The sequence below is a fragment of the Coccinella septempunctata genome, chromosome 5 (assembly GCF_907165205.1).
Source record: "Coccinella septempunctata chromosome 5, icCocSept1.1, whole genome shotgun sequence".
Lineage (NCBI taxonomy): Eukaryota > Metazoa > Arthropoda > Insecta > Coleoptera > Coccinellidae > Coccinella > Coccinella septempunctata.
This window is the reverse complement of record NC_058193.1, coordinates 984,948-1,009,791: the sequence shown is the minus strand read 5'-3', so window position 1 is coordinate 1,009,791 and position 24,844 is coordinate 984,948. Positions and strand designations below refer to the sequence as shown.

At 37.0% G+C, this 24,844-nt stretch overlaps 1 protein-coding gene across 1 annotated transcript in view; it reads left to right on the top strand.

Moving 5' to 3' along the window:
* LOC123314486 (importin-13) overlaps positions 1-24,844 on the top strand; it is a 66,081-nt gene that overhangs the window by 23,646 nt on the left and 17,591 nt on the right. Inside the window, exons 8-13 of the mRNA XM_044899806.1 lie at positions 843-1,269; positions 3,694-3,875; positions 11,774-12,124; positions 20,693-20,830; positions 20,889-21,123; positions 21,180-21,332. Of these exons, the coding sequence (XP_044755741.1) occupies positions 843-1,269; positions 3,694-3,875; positions 11,774-12,124; positions 20,693-20,830; positions 20,889-21,123; positions 21,180-21,332 (1,486 nt within the window). The remainder of the gene's footprint in view (positions 1-842; positions 1,270-3,693; positions 3,876-11,773; positions 12,125-20,692; positions 20,831-20,888; positions 21,124-21,179; positions 21,333-24,844) is intronic.

The window sequence follows — 24,844 nt, the reverse complement described above, 5'->3', positions numbered from 1 at the left end:
GGCCTTTCAAATAAGATATCACTTACCTCATCTTTCCTATTCAAAATGTAGGGGTTGGGGTTGTAACACTAACGGCCGGGTCCACCGACTTATTTAAGGCGAGATTAACGTTAATCCTTGATTATTTTTGTGATTTCTATGGCAAGTTACCATAGCAATCACCGATTTAACATTAATCCTGTTTTAAATAAGTCGGTGCACTCGGGTTTTAGGGTTGAACCGATATAGTTTCGAATTCAATCTCGAACTTTTCCCTCTGGAATCGAAAATTGGTGTGTCCCAGCGTTTTTTACAATTCGGTTTTGCCGACCTACAGAGCCTCTGATTCGTTTTCAATGGCCCACTCTGTATATTCCTAGAAAGCCTCTATCAAAATTATGATTTCATAGTGAAAAATCCAATTGAATGTCATCATCATGCCAGTATTGAGTTTTTATTTGTTTGTTCTTTTTATTATGGATAGTTTGGATGTTATGATCTTTCTTGCGTACCGCTGCCAGTAACTATTATTTCATAGAACTCATCATATCTTCGCATGCATGGCAAACTATGTTAAAATGAGTCTCATAAAAATTTTTACAAATGTATATTTCCGGTGAGATAGTTCGGTCGATAGTCACTTCCGGTATAAAAGGTTGCCACTTTTGGGAATCGGCTGTGTCATTTCAGTATTTGCTCAGGTTTTTATGATAATCCTGTAAATATACGTCCGGGTCCCAAGTCCCAAGTTTCGCATCTGGCCCCTTTTGGTTGGGAATGTTATAATAGTTATCTGTTTTTATTCTCGGACCTGACTGCCATTAATAGAAAAAAATAAAAAAAAACATTCAAATTTATTCCAGGAAGAAGTGACAAGTTTCGAAGTTTCTGGTTATGCTAAACTGCTACTTTTGATCAAACCATTTTACCGTAGTTTGGTCTACATATTGCTAAGGAAAGGAGAATATCCACTCAATGAAACGAATTGGTCCGAAGACGATCGAGATGCTTTCCGATGTTACAGAACAGATATCAGCGATACTTTCCTTTATTGTTACAATGTTTTGAATTTGGAATTAATTGATATGTTATATACGAGATTGACAGAAATACTCAAGAAGAAAGATTATCAATGGAATGAACTGGAAGCTTGTTTACATGCTGTTTCATCGGTAGCTGAATGTACAGAATCTGAAAATTTATATTTACCAAGATTAATGGTTACCATTAAAGATATACCATTCGATACATTGAATAGCAAAGTTTTAAGTACAGCAATAACTGCAATAGGTAAGAAAATGATTATGTACTTTCAATTCACCCAACGCTATAATAGAAAAATTTACTTATATACAGAGCGATTAAAAAATAACACACAAAATTCATTTCTTCGGATTTGAGTACTATTATGTTGAAAACTTCTTGAATATATCAATTTTCATTACGCAACTTTTCATGTATTATTGCGGAGTTTATCATGCACCCTCCACGAGGGGTGGAGGGGGGTAGAATTTTTTTATATGTCATCCCTAACTTTTTGTGCCAGAAATGGATAGACCTTTTGTTGATGTGGATTATTTGGTCATTGATTGGATATTTCTATGACCATCTATGGCCACCTCAAAGGTGACCACAGACTGCTCTCATGTCACGGGAACCCACGTGTTATCATGAGATATCACGTCAGCTCAGAAAAGTGTGGTTCACTTTAAATAATTCCGCATATGATATCGCATAAGCTCACGCGACTTGATAGCAGTCTGTTTCCTCTCAAAGTACACATCGATTTTTCACACCACACAATATAGGTATCATCAAATCAAAAGTGGCTAAAGTAAACTTTTATTTATTTTTTTGCTATTATACAACTCCATCCCCTCCAAATTACTACCCTGTGAAATTACATTATGAAACAATCCAGAAGAATTAATTTTTGCACCGATCAAATTCCACTTATTGTCAGTTTTTTCAATTCATAAATCGTAAAGGGGTGAAAAATTATCCCCATACAATATTTCGCATCCAAATATTTAATTCACAAAAAATTTTTTGAAAAAAAATTCTAAGGGCAACTATATATGTATATATGAAAAGATATTAATTAGACTCCTTCCACACAAATTCAGAGGCGTTACAATTTGTTGAACAACAAGGTATTTTCAAAAGTGAATCTTTCTGCACTGCTGGTAGAACTCGTTAAAACAAACACGCAGCTTAATGTCTGGTCACAAAAGATCTCCAGTTATTTATGTGCTTCAAATCACAGAAATGAACTATTTGAATGTAGCCTTAAAGTATTTGAACTGGAGAAACACCTTAATTCAGAGCAAATGAATTATCATTTAAAATTGATTCAATCATTTCCTCAATTTTTTCGATTAAATTAAGATCATAAACAATAGTACAAAATTCAAAACATCTTCGGTCAGTGCATAAACTCAAAAGTTGGTTTATGGGTGGTTCATTATCAATACCAACCTGAATTACACAACTCAGAATCTTTCTTTTGGGGTTATTATAAACTTGAATTCGATTTTTACACAGCTACTGAGATGTCAATAATTTTCGAATAATCGACGGTCGTTCAACAATTTTATTAAGGGTTAAAGATACGAAGTTTTGTTACATCTCATTCCCTGACGAAGATCGAACGTGTCAATATCAGAGATAAGATACAGTACGTAGCAATTAAACTACATGCGGAGTAGAAGTTAAGCGCCAACTTCAAATTGTTCTGTACAGTCCATATATTATTGGGTGGAAAGTATCTTCATTTTGAGCGTCCAGTTTGGGAGGAGTGGAAAGTGGAAGTTGAAAAATTTATGTTCATAAAAACAAATTGAAATTGAAGTGTTCGCGGTGCTATGTGGAAGAAAAAAATTACATTCAAAGGCGCTTCCAGGTTCGTTTCATATAGGAAACGACGCGGGGGCTCGATAATTATGAATATCCTCCTGAAATAAACTTTTGGTACGATGAAACCCATTTTGAACTATATCTAGAAAATGCCACACTGAGAAGTGTGGAATCACATAAAGTGATGGTGGGTTTATGCAGAGTTACTAAAGGTGCAGTGAACCTCTCCATTTCTAGGCTATATATTCCTATATCGGCATATTCCTGCCCAAATATCTCATGCCATAAGGCAAGTAATTGAGGCTTACAATGTCTTGGCGACAATGTATCGATATCTTCCCCAAATATTTTGAGGATGGTCTCATGGGCAATTTTTAAACTTTCACCTCCTCTCCTCTAGAACCCGGAGCTGCTCAGACGATTATTGAATAATTTACGGACTGCTTAGAACAATTTGGAGTTGTAAGGAAACTCACTTTGGATGTTGGGGTTTTTGTCTAATTGAACCGTGTTTTTCTTGTTTGCATGCAGGATGAAGTGTTGTACTGGGTTCTATTTTAGCAATGATTTTTTCAGCTTTGCCTCGAAATTTTTTCACAGTTGATTCTTGGTGGAGCTGTTTAATTTGACGAGTTCTACCACCAGTTGGATAAGATTTGCAAGCCACTTCGATGGGACAGGGGTTATGACAGAAAATGTTTTAAGATTAGAAAGACCTCTTTAATCATCGTTGAAGTGCCCTCTTTGAAAATCTTTTGCATCAATTTATCAACACCCTGATTTAATTTTCACTTTTGCACATACTGTCTGAATCCAATACATGCTAAAAAATTTCAATTAATTCGATTTTCCTTTCAGGCAATTACAGCGGATTAATTTCGGAAAATCATGAAGTACTGGAATATACACTACCCTTAGTTATAAAAGCGTTAGAAAATCCCGATATATCTTTGACTGCAACAATGGCACTCAAAGATATCACGAATTCCTGTCAGAAGTTTATGCTTCCATATTCCGAACCAATTCTGAACCAGATACAGGTAAATATTCAATTTCAGTTAAATCCTCTTTGTATCTTTAACATTGATTTTGGTAACTTTCAAAAGAAAGACATTATATCGTAATCCTCAATCGAACACTGAATAGTCAATATTCAAAAAAAAAAAAAAATAATTCGAAGCAACGGCAGCAATCTAATACGGGGATATTCGACCAGAAGCCGTTCACGATAGCTTAAATTTCAGCACTGGCAACCCATCTAACGTGGTGGTCAGAGGTGAGGAGCATTTTTTGCCAGTAACTAGGCTTCCAAAAGTATATACAAAATATTACATACTTTTTCATGTGGAGGTGCAGCATCTTATTGGAACAATAAGTTCCTAACATCCTTTCCTACCAGCAGGCTCAATTCTTTGAGTCAATATCCCTGAATATCTAACTCCTAAAAGTAATTATTCGAATTATGAAGAACACAACTTGCAAGTTAACTGAATGTCGAGAATTGTGTTGTTTTTTGTAGCACAAGAAAAACATATAAGTGAAAGTCCTGATGTCTGAATGCTGTTTTTAGTTCAATTCAGATCGTAACACTTGTTGATATTCATATCGTCGGGTGGTATGCATCTGAATCAATCCTTATTATTGTATTCATTGCCTCCCCCGTTTAGGCGTGATCATTCTATTATTATTGTACCGCTGGCATCATTTCTGCCGTGATCTGAACGTGTTCCCAGACTTCTCAATTCGTCACACGTGTGTTATTCGCAAAGCGAATTAGCGTACTGAATTAGAGAAAATATGGGACATATGCTATTGTCTTCGTCTTGGTTTCTATCTGGAGGGGATTGAATCGGACACCGTTTCATATTAGGTGGCGCTCTGGGTAAATGTATAGTACCCAGTAGCACGTGCCAATATTGAATAAAGTTCCATCAATTCCAAACGTTCTCCATCGGAGAAAAATGCTGTGTTGCTCTGATGAGTTCAAATGAGACCGAAACCATGGTCAGCATCTGCTTTTCTTCGATGGAGCGTACTCCATTTGGGACCTTGACGATGGCAAATTGGCTAGTTCAATTCAGATCGTAACACTTGTTGATATTCATATCGGCGGGTGGTATGCATCTGAATTTATCCCTTATTGTATTCATTGCCTTTAGGCGTGATCGTTCTATTTTTATAAATATCCTTGTTCCAAGGTTATGCCTAATTTCTACGATTCATCAGTCTTGTTATGTTTTGTTGAATTTATATATTTATCACACCCTTAGAAATTTGTTTGAAAAATAATAGTAGGTCTCTTGATGACAATAGTTGTAATTTAATGTCAATGTGAAGTGACTATAAAAAAGATAAGTTTGAGATACACCAGAATTTTATTTACTGTGAGACGACTTAACATTGGTCCTTCGAGACGTTTTGAATTAGTTCTTGGATAGATATAGACCCAAAGACAGTTATGGACAGAAATTCGGAAGAAAATAATACAAGACGACGTAATGCAGGTATCAACAGTAGACTTGCCGATTGTTACCTATGGCCACCAGAATTTGGTTCGTCAAAAAGGAAGTCCGTCAGTGGAATGTCAAAGATTTCAGAAGGAAGTCATTCAAAACTGAATCAAATGGAAGGAAAAGATGCAGTTCTAGAAGTAGATGAAGAGGACAACACAACCAAAAATCACTCGATTCATCGAAAAGTTCTTCCATCTGCGGACGACAAACAAGAGACTGCATCTGTTCGTTCAGTATGTTCTAGACAATCGAACTCAAGTAGTGTTGAATTACAAAGACGAAAGCATGCTGTTGAAGTTGCAAAAATCAAACAAGCCATAGAAATGAAGAAACTAGAAGATAAATTACAATTGTTAGAGCTAGAGCAGAAAGTGTTTGAGACCCAGGTTTCAGATGACGTGGAAAGATCTTCGGTTAGATCATTGCATAGTTCCAGAAGTCAAAGACAAAATGTTCCAGACAATACTCCCAGACGGAAAATGGATGTAGTAGAGGAAGCTCCAAGACTGACAATACCAGATAAGAGACCCATGCGTTCTCCAGAACCATCCGACATCGAACGATTATGCCATACCATAAGTGAAGCTGTGAAATCAGTAGGTAGTGCTCCAAGACGAGATCGATTCATTGCACGCCAAGTTGTAGAGAAAGACATTCTTCACTTTGACGGTAACCCTGAAGAGTGGCCAGTATTCATCACACAATTCAGAAAAATTGCCTCATTGTGTGAATATTCTTTTGAGGAAATGATGATAAAATTGCAAAAATGTTTAAAAGGTGAGGCCAAACTAGCCGTATCGGGCATGATGATTTCACCTGATAACGTTGATTCAGTGCTGAAGATATTAGAAATGAGGTTCGGACGTCCTGATCTGATAATCGATGGACTTATATCAAAGATTAAAGCTGTGACACCGATCAGAGAACATAATATAGAGAGTTTGATCAAATTTTCAAATCATATATCTTCTTTAGTCGCAACAATCAAATCCTTGGGTTATAACGAACATCTTCAGAATCCTACATTGGTTCGAGACATCGTACAAAAGCTTCCAGATATGATTAAACTTCGCTGGGGGGAGGAAGTTATGAAAAAACATGGAACTGTTGACCTCAGTGATCTCTCAGATTGGATTTCAGACATAGCAGCAGCAGCATGTTACGTGAGTAGACCAAGTTCTTCAACAATGAATAAAACGGAGCCCAGATCGAAGCCATTCGTATATTCTTCGACAAAACGATATGAGACTACTCTGACGACAGCTGATAGCAGGAAAACTGACAAATTGTGTACGTATTGTCGAGAAAAAGGACATTATATCCAAGATTGTTCAAAAATAAATCAAGACGATGTTGAGACCAGATGGGAGACTGTGACCAGAAGAAAATTATGTTTCTCATGCCTGAAAAACAATCACCAGACAATGAAATGCAGATCCAAACGTCAATGTGGTATCAATAACTGCAAACGATCTCATCATAAACTCCTTCATAAAGATCAATCACAACAAAATTTCGAATATACACAGTCTACCCAGACGGAAGATCTTAGAAAGGAAAACGTTCTTGCTGTGGGACAAGGTGCGGCAAATATTCTTTTGCGGATGATCAAGGTGAGATTGTATGGAAAAAATGATTTTCTGGAAACCATTGCACTCTGTGATGAAGCTTCGACTGTGACTCTCATAGACAAATCCATTGTTGACCACCTGGAAATAGAAGGGAATGTGGAATCTCTTTGTATACAATGGACGAATAATATGACATCGTGCTACGAAGATTCTCATCGCCTAGACCTTGATATATCGGGAATCCATGAAAATGCCAAGAGATTCACTATGAAAAATGTGAGATCTGTGGAAAATCTATCTTTACCTGTTCAAGTCATTAAGGAAACAGACTGGAAGAAATATCCTCACTTACAGGGCATTCCTTTCAATGAAATTCAAGGACGTCCGATGATTCTTTTAGGCCAAGATAACATCCGACTCACAGTGGCCAGAAGAGTTATTCAGGGTCCAGAAAATTCTCCACTTGCAACAAAAACCAATCTCGGTTGGATTTTACACGGTGATGTGGACAATCATCATGGCAATAAGAGAATTTTTCATTCCTTTCATATTTGTCATTGTGAAACTGTTGCTGACGACGAGCTCCACAAGATGGTGAAACACTCTTTTAGTACTGAAGCCTTTGGAGTTCAAGTAGCTATAAAATCCAACAAAAAAGACAGCAGGGCGCTTGATATAATGCAAAAAACTGCAAAACGAATCGGTGACCGATTTGAAATAGGACTGCTCTGGAGGGAGAACGATATTCACTTGCCTGAAAGTAAAAATATAGCCGTTCGAAGACTTATGTGTGTGGAAAAACAAATGCACAAAGATGAAAATTTCAAGAGAAGATACTGTGAGAAAATTGAAAGTTACTTAAGGAAAGGATATGCCAGGAAGCTGTCAGCTGAAGAAGCATCTGAAGAAGGTCCTCGTTGCTGGTACTTACCTCATTTTGGAGTAATAAATCCGAATAAACCAGCCAAGCTACGACTTGTTTTCGATGCTGCTTCAAAGTCGTGTGGAACTTCCCTAAATGAAAATTTACTTGCTGGACCAGACCTCTTACAACCATTGGTGGAAGTATTGATAAAGTTTAGACAACGAAAGATCGCCTTCTGCAGTGATGTTCGTGAGATGTTCCATCAAGTCAAGCTCATTACTTCGGATCAATGCTCCCAAAGATTTCTCTGGAGAGAAGGAAATACCCAAAAACCACACGATGTTTACGAAATGCAGGTCATGACATTTGGTGCTACCTGTTCTCCGACTTGCGCACAATTCGTTAAGAATTTGAATGCCCGACAACTAACCCAAAGACAAGATATTTTGGACGCTATTGAGATGAAACACTATGTCGATGATTATTTAGACTGCACCGACACTGTAGACGAAGCCTTAGAAAAAATTTTTGAAGTGAAACGTATTCAAAATTTGGGTGGATTTGAATTAGTTGACTGGACATCAAACTCTAAAGATGTTATGGATGCTCTTGCTACACAAGAAGATATTATATGCAAAGATCTTGATTTGGACTCTGATAGGTCGATACAACGAATTTTAGGACTTTCCTGGGATTCGAAATTAGATAGCTTCTGTTTTAAACTGAAATCCAACATTTTTGAGGTCGAAACCAGAAATGGCACAACGAAAAGACAAATTCTGAAAATAGTGATGTCCATTTTCGACCCATTAGGACTTATTGCTAATTTGACAGTACGAGGAAGAATCCTCATTCAAGATATATGGAAATCCGGAATTGGTTGGGATGATTCAGTCGAACATGAACAATATAAGACATGGAAATTATGGTTTTTGGATCTTCAAAAAATTACAAATATTTCTATACCTAGGTGCTATTCAACGAGTATTTCTAAGGCTGAAAGAGTAGAGTTACATATATTCTGTGATGCGAGCAAAAGGGCGTACGCTTCTGTAGCTTACCTACGATTGATCGCCCAGACATCAATCGATGTAGCTTTAATTTTTGCTAGAGCTAGGGTGGCACCGAACAAACCGATTTCAATTCCGAGACTCGAACTTCAAGCCGCTTTAATGGGAGCAAGAATCAAGAGAATGCTGATCAAAACGTTAGAAATCAAAATTGACAAAACGTACCTATGGACTGATTCAACAACAGTACTTCACTGGATCAAAAACGATGGGAGTAAACTGGGGCAATTTGAATCTCATCGCGTAGGTGAAATTCAAGAGTCAACAGACAGTTTTGATTGGCATTGGGTTCCATCCAAGTCAAATGCTGCCGACAATGCCACAAGAACCTATTTTGATGATGGAAATAATTTGGATTTCACTCGTTGGCATAATGGACCAGAATTTCTACAACTCCACGATGAGATGACATGGCCGATCAAGAAAACTGACTGTGGGGGAATTTTGAAAAATTCTGAAGATGAAGAAGATATTCAACCGATAGAATTTTTGGCCACTATTGTAGAAAATGATTCCTGTTTACCGGATATAAACCGTTTTTCCAAATGGATGAGGTTGATTAGAACCACGGCCTGGGTGCTGGTAGTCGCTAAATTATTGATTTCAAAACTTCGTTCCAAAAATAGTCAAATTATAGCAGAAATTACCACTTCAGACCTTGAAGAAGCTGAAATCAGATTAATCAAGCAATGTCAACTGGAAAGTTTTCCAGAAGAAATCTCTTTCTTAAAGAAAAGCATGTGCTTGAAGAATCAGAGTAGACTAAAACAACTTTCACCGGTCATGGATAAAAATGGAGTTTTGGTAGTGAGTGGACGGACTGACTTGGCCACACAAATGGAAATGACAACCAGAAGACCCATAATAATGCCATCTAAACATAGGTTGACTAAATTACTACTGCATCATTTCCATGAACAATGTGCTCATCAAGGTATCGAAACTGTATTGAATACTGCTAGACAAAAATTTTGGATTATTGATGGTAGATCAGCCGTGAAGACCACATTTGCAGAATGTAAAAAATGCCGAATTTTAAAAGCTAAACCTGCAATTCCACAAATGGGCCAACTTCCGACATTCAGATTGACTCCACCAGCTCATGCATTCACATACACAGGAATTGATTATTTCGGACCCCTGTATGTAACAGTTGGACGTCGACGCGAGAAAAGATGGGGAGTTATTTTCACCTGTTTATCGATAAGAGCAGTACATCTTGAAGTAGCACACTCGTTATCAACGGAGTCAACGCTAATGGCGGTGAGACGAATGATAGCAAGAAGAGGACAACCTCTGCAAATTTATTCCGATAATGGAACTAATTTTAGAGGATCCTCTGAGGAACTGAAGAAAGCTGTAAAAGAAATGGATAAGGAGAATTTGAAACGAGAAATGTTAGTGAGAAATATTGAATGGAAATTCATTCCACCTGCTTCTCCCCATATGGGCGGTGCATGGGAGAGACTAGTGCGTTCAGTGAAAACTACATTTCATGTTATTCTAAATAATCAGATATTGAAGGACGAGCTACTCCTTACCTTATTTGCAGAATGCGAAAAAATTGTGAACTCTAGACCAATCACGAAAGTATCTGTTGATCCTGATGACTTGGAGGCCTTAACACCAAACCATTTTCTTTTGGATGCTACAAATTATTCGACAGCTTTCGAATCTGAAAATGGAAATTTAAGGGGACAATGGAGACGAGCTCAAGAATTAAGAAACTCGTTCTGGAAAAGATGGACGAGGGAATATCTACCGACTTTGACCAAAAGAACGAAGTGGAGGAACGATGGCAGACCTATGAAGCTACATGATGTAGTTATAGTTATAGATGATACCGCTCCTAGAAAATCCTGGAAACTCGGATTAATTGAAAAGATTTTTCCGGGCCCCGATGAAAAAATTAGAGTCGTTCAAGTGAAAACAGCGAATGGTTCTTATAAACGACCTGTTACCAAGTTATGTAGATTGGATATCGAAGATAGTGGACAAAGATGATACTTCTGCCACGGCGGGGAGAAATGTTATGTTTTGTTGAATTTATATATTTATCACACCCTTAGAAATTTGTTTGAAAAATAATAGTAGGTCTCTTGATGACAATAGTTGTAATTTAATGTCAATGTGAAGTGACTATAAAAAAGACAAGTTTGAGATACACCGGAATTTTATTTACTGTGAGACGACTTAACAAGTCTAAATGATCTCCAGCCCTTTGGAAAAAATCAAAAATATTTTTCTAATCAAATTTGAACTTAGTTACTTTGTTAACACAGCTTTTTCCGAATATACAGGGTATAGTTCACTTGTCGAATTCGTATTATTTTTCGATTCCATATCACCTTCTGACCTTTAAACTGGACCACTCTTGTATATGTATAGCTTTTATTTGATAATGACTAATCTGCATAAGAGTAGAATAGAATATTCTCTCTTATTTTACTTAGATCATAAGAGCGACTAGAAAACAATTGGAACATTGATATATTATAGAGGGGGCTTCGAACAAAGGTGACCTCGACTCTAGGATAGGTAGAAAACTGAATAATAATTGGGGTAATTTTCGTAACATCAGTATTTGAGATAAAGTACGTTGAAGAATAAAATTTATACACAAGAAAGGAAAGCCTTCAATCCAATTTTTCAACATAAATCCGTTTTATCGATGAGGTCTCATTCAACGCGACAAAAAAATGTTATTTCACATAATGCAACTGCATAATAATTAATAATATTAATTGATAACTTCATCATTACTTTATACCATATCATCGGTTATTACTTCATAATTTTCAAATCAAAATATTCCGAAAACCGTACATAGTACGGCACCTTTTTTTAAAACACCCTGTAATCTTGTATAATGCAGAAAATTTCATTTCAAGAATCGTATTGAAGAAATATTTTTTTCAGAAAGTTCTCACAATGGGTATCCTGAAAATGCCCGCAAATAGACGTCTTTTTGCTTGTATGGGAAGAGTACTGTCAGTTTTGCCGCTTCCTAGAGCTATGGATTATCTGAATATTGTACTGGCACCTTACTTCGACGAATTTCATAAAGAATTATTAGATGATTCTTTATCTGTGAGAATATCTATATTAACTAAATTAAAGATTCTTGGTGCCTTGTATGGCTCAATGTCAGTATTAGAAGAAAATGAAAAAATGGAAGGACCACAACCCTTGCTGGTAATAATGCAAAATACGATGCAAGTTTACGAAGTTATTGGGGAGAAGTATTGCAAGGACTTGGCCGTTATTGAGGTAAGATAACATAATATTTTTGCTTTTTTTATTTTCAAAATGATTAAGTCCTACTCTATGATCAATAGGGAATACTCCTTCTGACGAAAATGATGTATTTTTTATGGAATACCTTTGAAACGTCACATTTTGAAATAACCTTTTCAACCGTTTCCCAAAAAAAAATTATTTTAAGCACTTAATAAAAAATATTTAAAATTTAAAGCGTTTCATGTGGATTGCAAAAGTTGGCAACATCGACTGAAATATGCCTTGATAATAAAGGACAACAAATACATTATCTTGATGAGATAGACAAAGATGGCTGTCTATGAAGTCTGCGACGAACGAAGAAGGTCGTAAAATTTTATGGGATTTTTATGGCCGGTTGCAGTTGAAGCTCGCCAGTAAATAGGCGCCTGTAAATCAACAGCTGTTATTTTAAAAACAAGCTGATCGGACGTTGTTCTTTTCATTGTTTTGTATGCGCTGTTGCCAAATCTTAAACTCCGCACAAAGCGATTTAAATTTTAAAACTCCATATTTGAAGGATGATTTTGAATAGTTTCCGCGGTGAACTTGAAAAAATCATGAATGAAACTCATAATTATTCAGTTTAAACTTGCCTATGAAGTGATAACCCAAATTGAGGAGAATTCCCCATTCGTGCCTAAAAAAAGCCATAGGAATGAAAAAATTATGCTTTATTATCTGATGATTGAATTGGGTTAGTTTACCTCTTTTGGATTTTTTCTGATTTCGCATGGAGCCGCGATAAGGTGGCACCTTTTCGAATTGACACATCGTATAAGAAGTATCACAGTTGTGTTGCAAAAGTGGCTCAACGAATTGTAACGTGGTCACCTCGGAGAAAACTTATCTCGAGCGCCAGCTATTCTTTTCACTAGGAAGAATAGCAAACCTACCAGAGTAGCTGCTAGTCGGAGACAGAGTTCGCTGTTATCTAGGGTGGTAGCGATAACGAAGTAGTCAAAATCAAAGTATGTACTAGTTTATTCACACCTTCGGAAACTGATTATATATACAACGGAAATATGTGTAGGTATGAAATATGAGCGAATCGATCAGCAAACATACATTCGGGAAATTCTATCCGGTCACGAGCACTTTGCAAAGTTTATACCGGGCACAGTGAAAAATCAAAGGTTGTTCAATAAAATGCGCCAACCAGAACTGACGAAATGGATACTAAGGATGACCTCGCGAAGTGAACTGACTTGCTATACGGTATCGGGATGTAATTAATGAAAGAAACACAACCAGGGCGGATCTACTCGAGACTTTTACTCGCTACCCCAAGGGCTAACGCTCCATGACTGATAGCGAAGAAAAGGTCTATTTTTAGCGCAACTACGGGATTTCACTGACGACGAGCGGTATCTCTTATTCTCTACCCCAAGGGCTTACGCGCCATGACTGATAGAAAAGAAAAGATTTCGGATTCAACACTTATGACGCGAAACGCGGACAGGGGGGTTGACGGGACTTTCCCTTCAGTACCTAAAGGGCTTACGCACCATGACTGATAGCGAAGGGAAAAGTCAGACTCGCGAAACAGGGTAAAGTACGATACAATATAACACAAAGCGATACAGTACAGCAATGTCACAGAAGTAACCGGTGTAGGTCTATGTAGTATATTCTAGAATAATTTGAATTTGCCATACTAGGTATGTGTACGCATGACCATTTCCATATGTTATTCAGTGCATGTGCATATTTATCTATATCTATTAGTATCAAATTATACGACACATGAGAACGTTATTTTCGCTTTGTTATAGGAATAAAATTTATTTAAAACTCAAAATACCTTTTGTATCTAACCCTAAGAGTTGATACATTACAAGTGGCGACGAGGATATTTTTAGTGAACCTTGATAAACATTGTATTCGTGGAATAATCAAGAATTTACCATACGACGAAAAATATGGCGACGGATCACGTGGGACATTTACGTGAATTCGATCCCGAAAATTCAGAATGGTCGATTTTCAAGAAGAGATTACAATCTTATTTTGTGGCAAATCAAATTGAGGACGAAAATCGTAAAAGTGCTATACTTTTGAACATTCTGAGTGAAGATGCTTACAGATTATTATATAACCTGTGTATTCCGGATGAACCAGAATCAAAAACCTACAAGGACCTAGCCGAACGGCTCACCGAATACTACAAACCGAGTGGCAGTATTTTTGGTGCAAGATTTAAATTTTATAACGCAAGGAAATCTCAAAACGAATCACCCAAAGAATGGGCCGCACGATTAAAAAGTTTAGCTGCTCCATGTCAGTTCGAATTGGACGAAATGAAGGTGTTATTGAGGGACATATTCATTGTGGCTTATAATAAAGGTCCAGTGCAAGATAGGTTGATGGAGGAAAAGAAAACTCTAACTTTCGAAGAATCGGTGGAAGTAGCTTCTATAAAATCAGTGGTTCAACCAACTTCTTCGAGTTCCAGTTTCGAAAATTTCCTGAAGAAAGAGACGGAATTACATTTTTCTTCTTCTAAACGCAGACAGAATCCGGCAGACAAGGGACGCACGCATGGTTTTTCCGCTGAGGGCGCAGCAGGAACAAGAACATTTTCGACACATCGAGGCAGGATAGAGACGGAGTCACAGCAGGATTCTCACTCTGAAAAATCTCCAAAATGCACCGTCTGTGGTCGACGAAATCACGCATCAGTTAAGTGCTCTTTCAGAAATTGTATCTGTCATATTTGTAATAAAAAGGGGCATTTAGCTCCAATGTGTTATCAAAAGAAAAATTCTTACCGAAGATCTCAAAATTATTTAGAATCGGTTGAGCAAAATTCATTATTCAATTTAGATTCAAATACTAGACCGATTTTAGTTGAAATTTTCATAGATGGAATTCCTTATATTTTCAATTTAGACACCGGTTCTAGTTTCACAGTAATTTCTGAGAGACTAACTATAAGTTAACGAAAACTGATAAAATATTTAACTTGTATAATGGTAATCATATTATTCCATTAGGCATGTTTAATTGTTGCATTTCTTTTAAAAACAAACAAAATAATTTGAACATATATGTGGTTAAAACTGCTACAGGTCCTCCCCTGTTAGGACGTGATTTTTTTAGCCTGTTTGAGTTGAATATTTCTGATAATAATTTCATTGAATTTCCTCCAGATTTACAATATCTCGTAAATAAATTTAAATTCGTTTTTGAGCCTGGTTTAGGAAAATTTACCAAAGGCACTATTTCAATAAATTTGAAAACAGAAGATGTCACACCAAAATTTTTCCGCGCTCGTCCTCTTCCTTTCGCAATTAGAGAGAAAGTTGAGGTAGAATTAAACAGATTAATTAGATTAGATGTTTTGGAACCCGTGGATTATAGCCCATGGGGAACACCTATTGTTCCAGTATTGAAAAAGGATGGTTCGGTACGGATTTGTGGTGACTTTAAAGTTACTTTAAATCCCTTTATTGAAATTGATCAATATCCACTTCCGCGCATTGAGGAATTATTTGTTATATTACAAGGTGGAGTAGAATTCAATAAACTGGACTTGGCCAATGCTTACACTCAAGTTTGTTTAGATGATAAGTCGAAAGATCTAGTTACTATTTCAACCCACAGGGGATTGTTTCGTTATACAAGAGCTCCATTTGGAATAGCTTGTGTTCCGGCTAAATTCCAGAAAATGATGGAATCTTTGCTCAGTGGAATTCCTGGTGTTGTAATTTTCCAAGATGACTTATTGATAACAGGGAAAGATCGTAAGGAACATATGAATCGTTTGGAACAAGTATTAAATAGGTTACAAGAAGCGGGATTAAAAATTTCATGGAATAAATGTGAGTTTTTCAAAAGTAAAGTTTCATATTTAGGTTTCATCATTGATAAACATGGTTTGCATACATGTGAAAATAAAATTTCCGCAATCAAAAATGCCCCTGTCCCACGAAATATTACGCAATTAAAATCTTTTTTAGGTCTGATAAATTATTATGGGAGGTTTGTTCCAAATTTAAGTAATATTTTGCACCCTCTGTACAGTTTGTTGAAAAGCAAAGGTGAATGGTATTGGTCGCGAGAAGCACAGAGAGCATTCGAAAAAATTAAACTTTTGTTAATGTCCGCGGACGTATTAGTTCATTTTAACGCAAATTTTCCTGTAAGATTGATTACTGACGCTTCAAGTTACGGAATTGGTTGTGTGATTACTCATATTTTACCTAGTGGTTGCGAAAAACCAATTGCTTACGCATCTCGGACATTGTCGATTACAGAACAAAAGTATTCACAAATTGAAAAAGAGGGCTTAGCGATCGTGTTTGGTTTATGTAAATTTAATCAGTATTTATACGGAAGAAAGTTTACGTTGGTTACTGATCATAAACCATTAATTTCTATTTTTCACCCAAGTAAAGGCATACCCCAGTTTTCTGCGAATAGATTGCGCCGTTGGGCAGTCATTCTATCAAACTATAATTATGATATTGAATTTGTACCCTCTAATAAAAACTACGCAGATAGTTTATCTCGTTTACCGGAAACTAAACAGAATGCTGATTGGGAAGATGTAGATGTAGATTTTATAAACTATTTTTCAAATAACCCTGAATTTCCCATAACCTTTTCAACTGTAAAAAAAGAAACTTCTAAGTATCGTTGTTTTTTGGAAATTATCGAATTTGTCCGTACAGGGTGGCCACGAAAACCTGAGAAGGAATATCTTAAACCATTTCATAGAATAAGAAGTGAAATCAGTATTGAGCAAGGTTGTTTGATGTGGAATAACAGATTAATTATTCCAGAATCCCTAAGGAACGATATTTTGAAAGATCTGCATTCTTCCCACATGGGAGTTGTTAAGATGAAAAGTTTGGCGAGATCATATTTTTGGTGGCCAGGACTAGATAAAAATATTGAAGAATTATGCAACAACTGCGAAAATTGTTTGCTTCATAAAAAGAGTCCTGATAAAGCTACATTAAATCATTGGCCTTGGTCCCCAGAGGTGTGGTCCCGTATTCACTTGGATTTCATGGGTCCATTTTTAAACAAATATTTTTTAATTTTGATAGACTCTCATTCAAAATGGATAGAGGTGTACCCAATGACATCAATCACTTCAAAATTAACCATTGAGGTATTACGATCTACTTTCGCTCGTTTCGGTTTACCCCGACAAATTGTTACCGATAATGCTACCACTTTCACTTCAAATGAATTTAAGAATTTTTTGGAGGGAAACAACATTAAGCATATTACCTCTCCTCCATATCAGCCATCATCTAAAGGAGCAGCCGAAAATGCTGTTAAAATTGTTAAAAATTCTTTGAAGAGAGCCCTCGGCAAAAGTTCAAACTTAGATTTTAATAAAGCTATTAACAATTTTCTTTTCGATTATAGAAATACTATTCATTGTACTACTGGTTCAAGTCCCGCACATATCATATTCGGTAGAAAATTGAGGACTAGATTTGATATACTTTTGCCAGAAATTGAAAATAAAAATTCAGGTTTGAAAGATCACGTTCTAAGTAAACAAAGCAAACAGAAGATATACCATGGAGGAAAACGTTATATAGAATTTGTTAGTAATGATGAGGTCACTGTTAGAGATTATAGAGATGTTTCAAAACCTAAATGGATTAGGGGTATAATTTTCAGAAGAATTGGAAAGACTTTGTACCTTGTAAAAATACCTGATTTAGATAACGTCGTTTGGAAGCGTCACCTTAATCAAATTAAGCGAAGGTTACAGCTGCCAGAATTTTCTGGGAGTAATTCATCAAAATTTTCACCAAGTGAAAATTCAGAAAAAATTGGATCGGGTGACTCTCCCAATATGAATTATGATTTACCTGATGAAATTGAACATTCTTTAGTGATGCGTCCCAGTAAAATGCAAAACACAGTAAGTTATACCCCCAGTGAAATGCAGAACACAGAAAGTGTTACTCCCAGTGAAAAGAAAAACGCGATAATCGAAAATAACCCCAGTGATAATGACACTATGACTGTTCGACCAAAAAGACTAATTAAACCTGTAGATAGGTTAAACTATAAGTAATTTTAGGATTTTGGCATAATTGTAACAATTGTTAAATTTTTTTTATTTGGTAATTTCTCATTTTTTTTTGTAGGGGGAAGGTATTGTAGTATATTCTAGAATAATTTGAATTTGCCATACTAGGTATGTGTACGCATGACCATTTCCATATGTTATTCAGTGCATGTGCATATTTATCTAATCTATTAGTATCAAATTATACGACACATGAGAACGTTATTTTCGCTTTGTTATAGGAATAAAATTTATTTAAAACTCAAAATACCTTTTGTATCTAACCCTAAGAGTTGATACATTACAGTCTAATTAAGAAATTGAACGGTAAAGACGGAAACCTACCTCCTTTATTCCAGGCACTCGCGGAAAACAAACGAAGACTAAAAATTAATTCCTAAGAGCACTAATACTCGCAACACAAAATTATTTATAAATTTGTTGAACGGCTTGTCGTGCACACAATTAAAGTCGAATCGCAGAAAAGTACGGAGCGTAAACTAACTAAAGAGACTGAAGTAAAAGAGCAGAAATCAAAAAGTAAAAGAGGCCGTCGCGGGGGAAAATCTGCTTTTATAGGCAAACGTGTGGGGGGACACACGTTAAAAATCTGAAAATTCTAGAATGCGACAAGAATGAAAAACGTCGTCAGCTCCGGTTTATCGCATATCAACATCAGAAAAACGTCGAAATCTTCAACGGCATGCAAGAAAAACAACGTTGAAAACAGATAAACGGTATCGGAATGAATGTACTGGATATTTGAGAATTAAATATTTTCAAAGGCGGAAATTTGAAATGAAAGGAATTCACTAAAATGAACTCCAATTTTTCTCAGAAAACTGGAGATCATTACAGAATTTTAACAATTTTTTTGTTCGCTGGAAAGATAAATACGAGCTGCCAACGAAGTGCACCTACTCCGTAGTCCAAGATGTCGAAATTTGAAAGACCCTCTTTCCTGCCTAAGAAGGTCCAGTAGTCGAACACCTCGAATTCATAAAACATGCATTGTGATGCGTTCTCAAACACTTCAAATCAGCGTTCTAGGCTCGAGTATTTCTTGCGATTCAATGAATCTCATTCCAGCGATCTATCGAATACATACTGTCCTTTCTCAATAGTTTTATACACATTTAGCAAAATGTAAACATGCGTGAATACCAATATTCAGCGCAATTCGTTATACAAAAAAAAGGAAATATACGATAAAGTGAAAGACTGTTGAATCAATCATATATCTTTCATAACTTCTATGAATACGGACAGGTGGTATTACTTCCTTTTATTTACATTAAAAAATATTTTATATAGACGGAAATGGGAGGATATGGAAGGTACCTCTGAATTTTTTTCTTGTTAAACACCGCTCAGTACCTGCGGAATTTATGGGAGCTTGTTATGCGCTTCCTTATATGTCGTAAGAGATCTTTTTCGGAAACATCCTTCCACGAAATCCACTTCAAAGGGCGAAGATTCAAAATCTGTAAAAAATAATTTTTTTGTGACTATGTACGGGGTGTCCTAAATATGACATCTAGTGAGGGGATCTTGGAAACTAGGTGAGCTAGAACGATACAGATGAAACTTTTCTTAGCTCTTTTTCGGGGAAACGAAGAATGGTGAGAACCTTAGCCTACAAGGGAGAGATCTGTTCTTTATTGTTATTGTAATCGGGATGTTAGTTCTCATATGAACATTCTTTAGAATCAATTGATATCAATGAACGCTGTTGGATTTGCTATATTTTTTATTTACAAATCATGAAAACCTATGACAAAAATTAAATATCCTAATGGACCACAAATTTTTGAGAAGAAAAAACAACACTGTACATGCATAGCACAACCTGTTTCAGTCGCCAAAACTCATTTTTTCGATAAGTGCTGGGCTGGCCCATTCGATACATTTTGTGAAATATTTTGAGAACCGTTTGGAAAAAAAAATTCAACGGCACAAAACTAGCACAAAATTTTTTTTTTCGAAAATCGAAATGTGCTGGGCCAACTTCACACTCAGCAAAGACGCCTCCAGTGGACAACCTTTGTAGGGCAGCGCCGCCTGTTTTGTAGCGGCTACAAACGCTCGTTTCCAATGGACACTCGGGCTAATGGTTCCGAGATAATTAAAGGTTTTAACCTGCTCTATTTCAATTCGATTGATTGATAAGTTGATATTGACTTGAGTTTTTGTCTAAGGCCCGGTTGCTTGGTTCATGATTAAGCCGAGATTTAAGTTGATCCTAGATTAACCTGACAGAATTGAACGGAAATGTTAAAATTCATCTAGGATCAACTTTAATCCAGAACTGAGCAACCGTGCCTAAGGGTTGAAATGATATGGTTGTGAATTTGATCTTAGAAGTTGTCCATCTCGAATCAAACATCTAGGTGTCTAACATTTCTTCGAAATAAATTTATTTCATTTGTTGTCCCATCTGTTTCGTTTCCACAAGCCCACCCTGTATACATTGTTTTTATGCTTTAACTAATATAATATTGCTTCAACACTTTCAGGATCTTTCGTTAGTTCTCAAGAGCGCAATAACTTCTTTGATGGAATTTTCAAAACCAATAGTTAATGACGTGTTGCAAATAGTTACATCAATTTTCAAACTGAATCCACAAAATAGCGTGCTGATTGTTGCTAAAACTGTAAGTGATTTTTAACCATTATTAAGAACAACTCCATTAACCATTGCTTTGGTTACAGATATTCATCATATTTTGTAAGGATCAAGATACCAACACGATAATTCATCATTCATTAGCAGAAATTGTGAACATCACTTTGAGCATGTGTTCACAGTATCAAAATGAAAATTCATTATCAGAAAAAGCCGATGTTTTAGAAGGATTTTTCTTGTTACTGTCCTCATTATTAAAAAAATTACCCCAATATATATTTTTTGGGGGTTGCATAAATCCTATTTCTATTTTTCAGTGTGGTAAGTAAATGTCAGCCAAATTACCGTTAAGTATTTAATGTGGTTTATATTTGCAGGAATTATGGCTTTGGTGCTTCCCGAGCAGCAACTCCTAAAAGCTTGTTCTAGTTTTCTATCGAATATGATAATTCAAAGTGTCGACTGTGGCCATTCTCAAATTATAGAGAGTATTGGGGAGAGTTTGATGTTGAGAATGTTATTGAGTATAGGTAACTATAATTTTTCCTTCTCATATTAAAAAAAATATTTGAGGTATTATTGCGACATTTGAAAATATCCATATCACATGCTTAATAAATGCAACAAGTTGCAATTTACTTCTCAAAGTGAAAGATAGTTTAGTACTAGGTTATCGTCATTATCAAGAAGGACTAACAATTTTTTTTTCAAAGATGTTGAGTTGTTAAACCTGCTCCTTCCATTTATTTTTCTTTCGTGACAACGTATCATTAATTTTTTCCGTCTTCAATTATGTATCGAATAAGATGTTTAACGCCATAATTCGTGATATCAGCTATCGAAAAATGGACGAGTGGATCTTCTTGAAAAATACATTGGATATTCGCCCTGGATTTTAGCAGAGGAAGAAATTCTTATTTATGTGACTTATTCACGATGTGCAAGTGTCGGTTGTTTTTCAGCCGCTGGAGTATTTTTCTTGGGTATATCTATGGTGTGACCGCTGATAATTGTCAAACTATGTTGATATGTGTATTCAGTAGACTTTGTCATTTTATCACGCATCGTTTAACAGACGCTTCGAAATTGAGAATATTCCACCTTAGGAAAAATTATCCCATTCGACATTAGATTAGATTAGATTATAAAAGGGGTGATAAGACCATGCTGACCTTGCAAACATCTTGATCTAAAGATCTATTTCGCAACCCGCGCTGTTTACCAGTCAGACAGTGAATTCTCAATAAACGAACTTCTTTAATAGATGGCTAGACAGAAAATTTTCCTCTGAATGGAGCACGGGAAGTGGTCTCAGGCAGTCGAGGCTTCTCACTGAGAAGAAGAAGAAGAAGATATCTTGCACTCCAAGGCTATGTCCTAATTGGTAAACGATCGCGCAAGCAGGCGATCGCGTTGGTCGGTCGCATCGCGTCTTGATCGCGCGATGAAAAATGATCGCGCGACCACCTTTCTCTGCGCAGTTGATGTTTTTCAAGTTAATGACTTCTAGAAACGAAGATGCTGAATTTTTGCTAGGAAATCTGCACTTTCCGATGCTTCTCGCAGAAACGGCTCTTCCAAATAAGAGGAAGAAAACTAATGAAATTAGTTAGAACCCGATCCGAATTAGGTGTATTTCATCATCTTTACCGCGACCTGAGAAGTCAAGATTTGTTTTTTCATTACACGAAAATACCAACTTCAACATTTGACTACATTTTCAAGGAAATTGAGCGAGAGTACCGTCATAAAGTTACTAATTTCGAAATACCAGAATGAAATTTTGTTCGTCGTCAGTTACATGTATGCATTAATTTCTCAACTCACTTCTAAAATTTTTATCCAACGAGCATAGTTTCTGTAGAAAATTTCTTGAAATGTGTTGAAGCTTCTTCAAGCAAACACATCATACTGTAACGTTTTCTTCGCTTGATTAAAACGTCCAACTTATTAAAATTATTTATTTACACTTAATACACATATAACTCACAAACTAACTATTACACTACTATTTATTTCCACTCTTGTTTATTTCCACTAGTCGCTTGCACTATTACTGTACTTGTACTTGCCTACCTGCTCCTCCGCTGGGCTTATATAGGCGCCGGAAACATTCAGGTACCTTCGCGAACCTTTCGCGGTTATTCTGGAAGCTTTCGACCGCTCTGGTTCTCGAAAGGTCCAACCGCAAGGGCCGGACTGGTTACACTGTCCCCTCCTTAAGACTGTTCTGTCCCAGAACAGATTTAGTGAATTCCTCCGAGGACCGTGGCGAAACCTGCACTCATCACCATTCCTACAGTAGCCATTTTGATGGAAGTAGCACTCCACAGTTTTTCCAGGCTCCCTGGCCTGCTTTGGGTTGAAACTGCACACCAGGATCCGTATACCAGTCCCCTGAAATACCACCTCCAGCATGCTTCGCACAACTCGCCAATTTAGCTGGTCCAATCCACAACCGAGCTTGGGAACAGCTAATTTCCTAACCCCAAAGCGTTGAAGGTCTTCTTTCAAGCTATGCAGTGCCGTCCATAGATTCTGATAGGTTGGCTTCTGATAGGAATGTTGCTTTGTGACTAAGTAATAAATGAACCGACCTTCAGCCTTCAATTTCAAAACTTTCCCGATTCTTGGCTGCTGTCGCAATAGTTGTTCCTGACGTCCAAATTTATTTCTGAATACTCTGGCTATTCCTTTGCTCATACGAAGGTCCTCCGCTACGCAATGAGCGAGAGAGTATTCCTCAGACACGGTAAAGAGATCTTGATGTACTTCCTGTGTAGCGCCGAACCGTGCAACGCGTGTCTCACCATAACGATCCATAAACTTCTGGTAATCGCTGCTACCTTGCATCGGGGCTTCCACAAGACGTACTTCTTCTTTGTCCTGCGCGTACGGGGCTAATCGGTTGAAATGGACAACCTTTGGTTTTCCTCTGGGGAGCTTCCGTATCCGGTAAACCACATCATTTATCCTCTTGATTATTTCATACGGTCCCTCCCACTGTCTCTGCAGCTTTGGTGAAAAACCTTTCCTCCTTTGTGGATTATGTAGCCACACCAGATCTCCAGTGGTGAATCCACCTTCAATAGCCTTGATGTCGTAGCGCATTTTCATTCGGTCACTTGCTTGCTGCATTTGATTGCGTACCTTGTCATGAATGTAATCCAGCTTGGTCCTTAATTTACTAACGTAGTCCTCCCCAGCTACGTCATCTCCAGGCTTACATCCAAACTCTAAGTCGCAAGGCAGCCTTATTTCTCGGCCGAACATTATACTGGATGGAGTTTCCTTGGTAGATTCTTGAACCGAAGATCTATATGCCATGGTGAATAGATGTAAATATTCATCCCAATCCCGCTGGTGATCGGAAACTACTTGGCTAGATGTTTTCCCATGGTCCGATTCATTCGTTCCACCATGCCGTCTGATTGTGGATGAAGAGGTGTAGTCCTTGTTTTGTGAATTCCCAATTTGCTGCATACTTCTTGGAATAACTTCGATTCGAAATTTCGGCCTTGATCACAATGCAGCTCCAGAGGTATTCCAAATCTGCAGAAGAATTCTCTGACCAATTTATCAGCTACCGTACTTGCCTCTTGATTAGGAATACCGTAGGCTTCCACCCATTTCGTGAAATAGTCCATCGCTACCAAAATGTACTTGTTTCCATGGTCTGTTTCGGGAAAGGGGCCAGCGATGTTGATAGCTACTCGTTCCATGGGAGATCCGACGTTATATTGCTTCATTGGTGCTTTTCCTCTACCATAAGATCCGTTGGCAGCAGCGCAAACCTTGCATCTTCTACACCAATCTTTAACGTCCCTCTTACAATTTGGCCAATAAAATCGCTGCCTGACTTTTTCCAACGTCTTGGTTATGCCGAAATGTCCACCTGAAGTTTCATTATGTAGTCTGGTCAGAATGTCTGTCACACGGCTCTTTGGCACAATCAACTGAAGTCTCTGCTCAGTTCCATCTTCATTTTCCCAACAACGTTTCAGAAGACCTCCATCAATCTTCAACGTTTCCCATTGTGCCC